This window comes from Eucalyptus grandis, chromosome 1 (assembly GCF_016545825.1).
Source record: "Eucalyptus grandis isolate ANBG69807.140 chromosome 1, ASM1654582v1, whole genome shotgun sequence".
In the NCBI taxonomy this organism is placed as follows: domain Eukaryota; kingdom Viridiplantae; phylum Streptophyta; class Magnoliopsida; order Myrtales; family Myrtaceae; genus Eucalyptus; species Eucalyptus grandis.
The window spans coordinates 47,847,279-47,857,985 of record NC_052612.1 but is presented as its reverse complement, the minus strand read 5'-3'; the positions used below and the strand labels follow the sequence as shown (position 1 = coordinate 47,857,985).

General features: G+C 39.9%; 1 protein-coding gene and 1 pseudogene across 1 annotated transcript; both read left to right on the top strand.

The window, feature by feature from the left end:
- Positions 1-251: 251 nt before the first annotated feature.
- LOC120287336 lies at positions 252-2,253 on the top strand (annotated as a pseudogene).
- Positions 2,254-9,920: 7,667 nt separating this feature from the next.
- Positions 9,921-10,670, top strand: LOC120288495 (auxin-induced protein 15A-like). The gene has a single exon (XM_039302517.1). The coding sequence runs from the start codon at positions 10,058-10,060 to the stop codon at positions 10,427-10,429; it is 372 nt and encodes a 123-aa protein (XP_039158451.1). The 5' UTR covers positions 9,921-10,057; the 3' UTR covers positions 10,430-10,670.
- Positions 10,671-10,707: the final 37 nt, after the last annotated feature.

Genomic DNA, 10,707 nt, shown 5'->3' with positions numbered 1-10,707 from the left:
AGGAAAAGTTATCTCCGTAGGTGACGTTTGATGCATTCAATAGATGATTGATCCAGAGGTGTTGCTCATAAAATCACGACTGCTGAAATGGTGATGTCATTCTTTTTCTGACCCGAAGTCTAGAAAAATTACAAGCAGAAACCCAAAAGCCGGAAAAGATCTGCAATTTTTCCTGCGTTATCCATCTGAGGATGAGGCAAAAGTTCATTAGAAAGGATTGAAGACAAATTAAAAGATGATATGAGCAAGACATGAGCAATGACACTAATCATGATATTGATCAGATGCGGGGATCATGGGTTTGATTCCAATTTGAGTGCGAAATTTTGTTCTTTAAGATGAATATGTGAAAGTTTGATCCCCTGCGTTTTAGTTCATTCCGGAATTTGTGACCCGGTATTGTTCGTTCGATGAGTGATGTGATTTATTTGGATGATTCAACCACAGGTTTGTGCTCTTCTCAGCGGGGGAGGATATGCCGAGAAAGTTGCTGTACCAGAGGGACAAGTGCTTCCGGTTCCGTCAGGCATCTCTGTCACAGATGCGGCGAGTTTGCCGGAGGTGGCATGCACCATTTGGTCCACTGTTTTCATGATGAGTCGGCTCTCCGCTGGAGAAACATTCTTGGTAACTTTTCTCAGCTTGCTTGTCGAATCATTTGGTGTATTATCTAGAACTTCTGACTATTATATTCAGTTGAAGCATCTACTTCGAAATAATTTTTCATCATCGCTTCGTTTATTCTTAATCTAAGTTTGGTAGAATGTAGGAGTCATTCAGTGAAGGACTATTGCAGCTCTTCTGTTGTTTTCATTTCAGCAGAAGTTCATCAGTCCTTGTATCATCAAATCGGTACAATCCGTTCTGTAATAGAAAGCGAGTGCACAAGCGTCCAATGTTCTAGCGTCCATTATGCTTTTTGCCCAAATGAGTCTATCGTGCACAAATGACTACATAAGCTGGGAACTGATGCCTTTTGATGTCTAGGTTCATGGAGGTTCCAGCGGATCGGCACATTCGCGATCCAAATAGCAAAGTACCATGGTGCCCGAGTCTTTGTCACGGCAGGTACATCAAAATTTCGTTTTTGCAAACTAATTGTACGAGTTTTATACTTGCTGATCTATCTTTGCTATTTCTTGAACGCCAGGTAGTGAGGAAAAAGTTAGCTGCTTGCAAGGATCTCGAGCTGACGTATGCATCAACTACAAGACCGAGGACTTTGTCGCGCGAGTAAAGGAGGAAACAGAACAGAAAGGTATATGACCCTCTTCTGACTGTAATTTCTTTGCCTCCACGCTCAAAGAGTTCTTATCATTTACATGACGTCTTTCTGATTCATTAAAGATTTGAGATTTTCATAAAGAGCTACGCATAGAAACTTCATCAGATGATGATATGACCGAAAAAGCAGTGTGTGGAGGAATCGCATTGATTTCTTCCTTGATTACTCATATTTTGACCACTCTTACAAAATTTTCAAGATATTAGTCTGCAAATGACGTTGAATGAAGTCGCAGCATGGCAAGATACTTGTGTTCAGCTAGCATAATTGTTCAAAAGGCTTGCCACTAAAAGAACTGCTTCTATAGCAGGGGTCGATGTCATTCTGACTGCATCGGAGCATCCTACTTACAGAGAAACCTTGATTGCTTGAATTTCGATGGGAGGCTCTTCATCATTGGTTTTCTGAGTGGAGTAGCGACGCAGGTCGATCTGAGAGGTCTGCTCGCCAAACGCCTGACAGTCCAAGGTACCGTAACTGCTACATTTGTTACTGGATTTTAACTTCAGTTTTCTTGTGGTTTCTGGTCATTATGTGAACCAACATTTGCACTCTATAATGGTTAATTTCAGTTCATAACTAGTCTCTAATGCAAGTATCATTTGAAAGAGTGGATCTCAACTTATAGAAAAAGAAACTTCTCTGCTGGTAGATTTGCATTCACTTTTTTTCCTTCTGCAGAACATAGGCATTGTCCCCCTTTTCATGTCGCTTGTATACTATTTTATGATGGTACTGTTATGCATTTGTAGCTGCTGGCCTGCGATACAGAAGTCCAGAAAATAAAGCCGCGATCATGAAGGAGGTCGAGCAGAATGTTTGGCCGGCAGTAGCAGAAGGCAAGGTGAAGCCTGTGGTTTTCAAGTGTTTTCTCTATCTGAAGCAGTGGAAGCGCACCGGCTCATTGAGAGTAGCAAACACATTGGCAAGATACTGCTCCTTCCCTGAAGTCGCGGCACATGTGCAAGTGACTCAAACTGCATCTAGATACAAGCTTCTTAAAGAGTTGTGAGTGTACTGTCGGCTTCAATGAACATGACAAGTTTGTGTTGAAGTTGTAACATGGGTGGCTACTTGTGATGGAATTATGAACATAAGAAAGATTTAACGTGCCCTCTGCAGCTACTGCTTTTGTGTTTGGAACGACAGATAAACTCGTTGCACTGATCACATGGCGGAAGAAACTGAACAAGTGATTTGTATAAGGGTTCCTTCTATAAAGTTGAAACAGATAGAAAATCACAGGAGCAGTCACAACTCCGATGATCCTCTGGAGCTGCAGTTTTGGCATCATTAAACATATATATACCAAAAGGCCATAAGAAAAGAATGTCGTTATGGGAAACTTTTATAGCATTGTAATGTTTTGCCCAGTTGGATACACTATTCATATGATATAAACACACAAAAAAAAAAAAACTAGTTCATTGAAACCTATGTGCATCCTTAAAAGTCAATCTATGCAACGGTTGAGACCTTATATGTCAATCACGAACATGAAAAATGAATTCCCTCGGCATAGCCTTAGTCGGACAAAACCTATGTGCACCCTTAGACGAAATCTATTTTGTATTCGAGAAATTAGCAAACCCATCAGATCAGGCTTTTGACAAACAGAGGAGCAACCTTTTGCGCACCAAAGACAAGAAAGCACCATTTCCACCAATTTCATCTCGAAAGTGAAGGGGTTTTGCACATTTACTTGATTTCACTCAGACTTCATGCTGAAACGTAAGATGAGAAGCATTAGATCTTACTGCCTGGAAACCGTCACATATCCGCCACTGACCATAGACAAGCTTCTCTCTCTGATGCTCGTTTCTCCTTCATCCTTTTGAATGGTTCCTTCTCAAATCCCGCATCAAACAGCGAAACAGGGTAAACTGTGTGAACGCTATATGGCAAACAAGCTTCTGTACTCTAAAGCTACAAAATCTCTCCCTCCCTCCCAGGTTAAGGAACGAAATAAGAGTTTCCTGACTCCAGGAATTCACAGAAAGCATGAAGTGCAAGAGTAGGAAGCATTACCACGATCAGCTCCATTCCAGTGTCTTCCAGGCCTTACACCATATCGGTTTCGGGAAGCGTCCAATCCCCTTTTCAACCAGCTGTGACTAGGAATGTCCTGGGGATTTTCAAATCCTGATTCCATCATCTTCTCATCATCCCCTAAATTGGCAAGCATTGGCTCCAAATGGTTTTTTTTTTTTTTTTTCTTTTTCTGTTTCTGTAGAGGAAAGGAAAAACTTGTTAAAATAACAACCGCTTGAATTGTGATTTGTCAACAGTAACATTAGTAATTTGATAAACCATATTTACTAATTATACGTCCAAGCATGCATAGTTTTCCCCAACTCATGCAGAGAGTCATTTCAAACGACCTTATCCGTCGCTAACGTTTCCAAAATACAATTGAACAAAGATGACAAACGCGTTCTCATATGATCCTCAATCCACATATTCCCTGCTCATCAAAATTCTGAACAATATTCTTAATGCCCTCAAAAAGGATGAAAGTATCACAAGAATGAAGAGCATGCCGGTTACCAGGACTCGGCACTTTGCTCCTCTCCCAGGCCCGACTGGCTTCGACACGACAAGATTAGTACGTGGGTACGATACCTGTGTTGGGCGCTTCAAATATCGCTCGGACTCGTCTTGGACAAAGCCTGGCAAGAGCTGCGTGCGCCATGGCTCCTTTTACTCGGGAAGTGTAGTAGCTCTAGGAGGAGGACAAGGAGAGACGACAGAATCCATTCTCCGAAACGACAGATTTGTACCCCTGAAACGACAGAAGCGCTTAACGTAGCGAGGAAGACAACCCCGCACGTGCTGCACTAAACATGAGCATCACGTGGACAACCTTATCTTGGGCCTAAAATGTTTTAGGCCCATGTTTTCCAGGTCGGACAAAATCTCTCCGGTCGTACTTGGTGGGTTACATATATATAAATAGCGTGCATATTTCAATTTTTGGTTAGTTTTGTACATGATGGATGACATTGACTCAATTTCGATTTTTGAAAAGCATCATCATCATCTAATAATAATAGTTTTTCATTTTTTCAGATAAATGATTTGAAGACCTATTAATTCTAACAATCTTTATATATTTCATTCGACTTCTTCATGGGTTACGTATATTTTCTTCATATATCGTATTTATGAATTGATGATTCAAATATTTCAATTTATAGATGTGAATCTTAGACCTATGAATTAGGGTATTCTCGAGGGTCGTTGTAATTAAAAGTATGACTGAATAGAATTTTTCCGACCTACGATTATTGGGAAGTATTGCCCCACGTTGGATCCCTTTGACCTAGGGCCTAAGACAACTGAACATTTAAGAGGCAAATTAACTAGGGACTACCATGCTTTATAAAATGGGAAAATTATCCAAAAAGTCCTAAACCTATGATTTGGCGGTCAATTCAATCCTAAACTTTGTAATTTTGTCAATTCAATCATAAACTTTTTGGCAACTTACTAACTCAGTCATAAATCTTTTGATTGTACTAATTTAGTATGATTTGTCAAAATAGTCCTTAATAAATTGTCATTTTAGCTAATTTTGGCCAGCCATCTGACATGGTAGCCTAGCTAGAGATGACATGGACAATATTTTAATTTTTAAAAAATTCTGAATTTTTAATTTAATTTAATTTCTTTTCCCTCTTTTTTACACAACGACCATTGGTTGAGAGTTGGTGATCTCCATCGGCCATTAAGGGTGTTGCGAGCCCTTGCTGTGGTTGATGAAGGTGTCATGAGCCCTCGTGGGCCCCAATGTGTGCTTGGGCGAGGGCTTGGCGACTCTCAATCAATAGCCGGCGACCTCGCCAATAATGTGTAAAAAGAGAAAAGAAAAGAAAAGGAAAAGTTAATAAACAATTTATTTTTAAAAAAAATTAAAATATTATTCACGCCAATACTAGTAGGAGAAAGTAGGATGGACGGCACTAATCGGGGATGTTGGCCAAAATTTGCCAAAAGAACAAAAATTGGCAATTCATTAAAAAGTTTAGGATTAGTTTGATAAATTTTAAAGTTATAGGACTAAATTGGCACGATCAAAAAATTTAGGACCGAATTGATGAATTGTCAAAAGCTTTATGATTGAATTGTGAAGGAATTAGGACTGAATTGGCATATATGATAAGACTTTTTCGATAATTTTTTTCTTTATAAAATATAGAAAATTGGCCCAAACTAATACCCACTCCCTTGAAAAACATAGAAGAGGGTCGACCAGTACGTGACATGAGAGCTGTATCTTTCAAGAATGAACCGGTTATATGCTATACAACAGGCACGAGCTTAAGCTTGAACCGCAAGCACGGCTAGTTACGTGTCATAAACGCATCGAGACTAATTCATACGCTGGGCGCGCGTCAAACCAACGTTCGTAATTTACGAAGAGATACGACAATTCTAAAGCACAATAGGCATGGGCACAAAGAACAGTCGCATGCTACTTTCGTGACAACCAAGTCGACAACTAACAAGCTCCAATTACCTTGAATCGCAGGGACGCACGATAGAATCAAAGAATCATTGCGAGCACATAAGATTGAAACTACATGCCTCACCTTACAGGCGAGTCGGTGGGCCAAGAGGAATCGTGAGCGAGTGAGACAAAAGACCTTCAGTGCAAAATAAAGATCGAGCAGTGCTTTCTATTTTTTTAGAAAATGTTCAAGAATATGAATAATTATAACAGAAGCAACTAATCTAAGTAGTATTATAAAATTGGTGAGATCCATGAAATTATTTGGTTTTCAAAATCAAGGGATCTAGTGGTAGATCGCAGAATTATTAAAATTCGTTCCTAAAATAAGAGATGGATCGCGTCAGGTAAGAACACACGCGTACACACAAATTTGACCCGAATCTTATAAATCTCTATTTTCTTGCTTCAAATTTATTACGCAAAAATTAAAGAGGGTTTTGGTATGATTAGTTGGCGATGAAATGAAGTGACCAATGTCAACAAATCGTTTTTCTTATACAAGAAGATGGAGGATACCTGTACGTCATCATCGAATATTCCAAGGAACAATCCAGCCTTCGGTGTTCTCTATCATTATAACCATCATCCGTGAAAGTCAGACAAATTGAAGAAAAGAACATCCTATTTCTATACTCACGCGTTTAGGACCATCTTGTTTTAAGGAGAAATTAATTTAAAAAAATCCCAAATCCATTGTATGATGGCTATCTAGTCATGAATATTTTAATTTTGTTAATTTAATTCTAAGCTTTTTAAAAGATTTTATCGATGTAGTCATTTCCACCAATTTTGGTCGGGAAATTATTCATGGATATCGACTGCTTTTATGTTGCATGATTGGTGTTGACATGGACTATTTCTCCAATTTTTAAAAATTTCTGAATTTTTATTATTTTCTCTCTCTACTTTTTTTCCCTCTTCATTGGATGTTCCAACTAGTGGGGTCGTTGAGGCTCTAGCAAGGGCCTTCGGTGTTCTCTATCATTATAACCATCATCCGTGAAAGTCAGACAAATTGAAGAAAAATAACATCCTATTTCTATACTCACGCGTTTAGGACCATCTTGTTTTAAGGAGAAATTAATTTAAAAAAATCCCAAATCCATTGTATGATGGCTAATCTAGTCATGAATATTTTAATTTTGTTAATTTAATTCTAAGCTTTTAAAGATTTTATCGATGTAGTCATTTCCGACCAATTTTGGTCGGGAAATTACTGATGTGGATATCGATTTGTTTATGTTGCATGATTGGTGTTGACATCGACTATTTCTCCAATTTTTAAAAATTTCTGAATTTTATTTTTTCTCTCTCTACTTTTTCCCTCTTCATTGGATGTTCCAACTAGTGGGGTCGTTGAGGCTCTAGCAAGGGCTACCCTCACTTGATCCGACCACGTAGAATGTCACATCAATTGTCGACTAAAATTGACCGGAACGACTTTATTGAAAAATCATGAAAACGTATAGAACTAAATCGACCTAATTCCGAGAATTTATGATTGAATTAACATCGGCACAATATGTTTAGAAATCTTTTGGCAAAAAAAAAAACTGTTACATTAATCCGTGGTTTAATATTTAGATGTTTTTTTGGGTCAAAATAAGATAGTTTAATATTTAGATGTTTTGCCACTCTTGTCTAAAAAGATTATTCCTAAACATTATGGTTTATTTAGCTTACACTCAAAGCAGGCCGGTCAAACACTCGAGCATTCCTTCTCTCTTTCTCGAAAGACAAAGAACGCGATGGAGGCTGGCGGATAGAATGGCGTGATAAGCTATCGGATCACTCAAGACACCCCCGATCAAATCAATATAATAGAAGAAGATGATCCTTGTTCAACATTGGCCAGGCCCACAAAAATCTATTGAAACAAAACAAGGGAATCTGGCAGTAGGTAGCCCTAAATTTTCTAGAATGATCTGACCGGCTGACCACAGGAGCGCAGAAATTCGACCCACTTCGCGAGTATTTCTGTTCATTTTCCTCAGCCTCTTCTCCGAAGCTGCCTTCCTACTTTCGTTTTTTCCCAACATTTCCCTAGCCTTTTGTTGTCGTGAGACAAATGTTGCTGCTGACTGGGCTGCGAAGGCCCGTAGGGTTAATTCCAAGCGAAATAACTAGACTGTTTTTCCCCATCCCCTCTTTTAGATCTTATTTACGCAGATGCGATAACTGTTGCTCGTATATAATAGGTTCTATTTGAAAAAAAAAAAAAGTTCCTCCACTAAATTGGGCTTAGCATATAATAAGACAAGGATTATCATCACGTTGTCCGTGGATAAGAGGGTACAGCTTTTCTGTCCGGAGGATGATTAGAAAATATACAATCAAGCTCGTCCATGTACGACCTTTGACTCCTCCTGCGGTCCCCTTCCGCCGGTCGCATTCGATCCCACTTGTTCGTTCTTGCTATTTCGGTGGCGTGCGCCATTACGGTCGTCCCGTTCACACCCTTGAAAGGACACCTTCGTACTCGCGTGTCGTCTCCTTCCAAAGCGGGAGGCTCCTCCTCCATCGCCAACCACTCCCTCCCCTCTCGTGGCCAATGCTGGGGCTTGAATTCTGCATGCAACGTTTCAAGGCAAAGCGGTTCACCATCGTTGATGTTTCTTCTCGTCAGAAGTTAAGCGGGGATTCCATTTTTCTATTATTTTATGTCGTTTCTTGGCCGTTGTTCTTAATCTCTATTTTCAACTGCTTCTTTGATTTGCTTCGCAGTTTGCATTATCATTGTCACGCCCAAACAGCCACACCATCTCTCTCTCTCTCTCTTTCTCTCTCTCTCTTTCCACTGAAGTTTAAGGTTGAAATTAGGGGGACAAAAGGAGAATTATAAGGCTTTTCAAACTCTGGTATATCTTGGGTTTGAAGGACTTTTGGTACACAATGACGATCGATGAATATTACAGTGTGTTCCGTACTCTTCGCCCTTCGCGAAGGACGCGACGTCCCATCTCTCCGAGTCCAAACACCGCCACAATCGAAAGTAGATAAGATCATGACCGATGAGTGGGGGGGAAGCTTTATCTTGGTCTTAGGATTAATTATATCATTTTTGAGGGATGATTGTGGTTGGTGCTCTAGGTGCGGCGTCAATTTGGTCTCGTTTACGAGGGATGTGCATCTATTGCACGCTGAATTATTACTAGGAGATTTTACTATTTAAGCCTATCGATTCGACTTTCTAATCTCGATCCTGTGGTGCATTTTGTTGTATTAACTGTGATAGTCTATGATGCCATAATTATGAGAAGAGAAACGAAGAAAGCGTCAATGAAAACATCAGCAGCCGTGTCATGCGCAAGTTAAATTGAAACAAAGCGTTTCTCCTTCTCTAAAGTCCACGGAATGGATGTAGTCAGACGAGCAAGATAATACACACAAGCCGAGTTATTAAATGAGCTTCGAGAAAAAAAGTTGAAACTTGGCCATAATACTATTTCAAAAGATTCAACTCATATAGATATATGTCATTTTGAATAGTAAATTGATATGTGTATGCAAAATTTAAGACAGAATTATATGAAATGATTCTTGGCATTCTTTCATTGACACAAGCTAGTCGGAGAATGGCGGACTAATCACTTCTTTTCTCAATCTTAGGCACATGCCCGCATTTGATGTTGACCCAAAAATTAAAAAGAAATATGGTAACCCCATACATTTCGTAGGACTTTCCCTTTAGACCAACAATGCACGGTCCTCGTCAAATGTCAATATGGACATGAGACAAAAAGAAAAATTCGTGGTTACAAATTTATACCAATGTCAAATATCATCCTCTTCCTTCGACACCAACAAAAGAGTGCAAAGAATTTCATAGCCACAGAACAAATGCATCAACACAACAATGGTGACCCTAAGTGCTGCAAGGTGGTTGTATGTGTTGCCCTCCATCATTGTCTTCTCATTAAATATAAAAATCTCACAAAAGAATTATTTATAAATTGCTTCGATCTATTTGAAAGTCAGAAAGAAGAAAACCCCACTACTGGTCAGAGATTCTCTCTCATATGTTTCTGCAAAAAGTCAAAGGTCGACCCTTCTTGATGATGAGACATTCCCTTCTTTGCCATTTATTACCTATCGTTTGTATAAATCTCTCCTGCCCATCCTTTACTTCTAAGCAATAGTTTAGACATCAGATCACCATCTCTATAATTCTCCACCCACTTCAAAACTCTCTCTCTCTCTCTCTCTCTCTCTCTCTCTCTCCTTCCTTCCCAATCTAACTGACATATGTTGGGAAAAAGATGGTTTCCTTCAAGAAACTAGCAAAGAAGGCCAAGACGAAGGGCGGCGGGGCAGACCGTGAGCAGTCGACGCACCACGAGTTCCTGCTCAGCGAGGCTGAGGAAGAGGCGTCCTCGTCCCCGAAGACGCCCAACGGCTTCTTCGCGGTCTACGTGGGAGACGAGCACCGGAGGTTCGTGGTGCCCACGAGCTTCCTCTCGCACCCTCTCTTCAAAATGCTGCTGGAGAAGGCGTCCAACGAGTTCGGGTTCGAGCAGCGTGAGCGGCTGGTGGTCCCGTGCAGCGTGTCTACATTCCAAGAGGTGCTGGGTGCCATCGAGGGATGCAATGGGAGGTTTGACTTCGGGAAATTGGTGGAGGAGTTCATCTAGTGTAAGGATGTTGAAGCTACCAGATGTTGAACAGAGAGACTTTGCATTAGAGGGGTGTTTTTGTAAGGGAGTTGAAAGTCTTTTGGAGGAAGTAAAATGATCTTTGATCTCCCCTTTTTTTCTTGGTGTAGAGTGTCATGAACATGCTGGAAATGTATCATATGTGATCTAGCGTCTGCTCCCACCATGTAATCAATTCATGGTCGAGTTCAAATTGTGAAGGAATGAAAAATTTCAAATATATTAGGATAGTCAAACTTTTTTTTTTTTAAATTAGT

Coding starts and splice junctions, on each gene's coding strand:
- LOC120288495 (XM_039302517.1), top strand. CDS start 10,058: ATGGTTTCCTTCAAGAAACTAGCAAAGAAGGCCAAGACGAAGGGCGGC.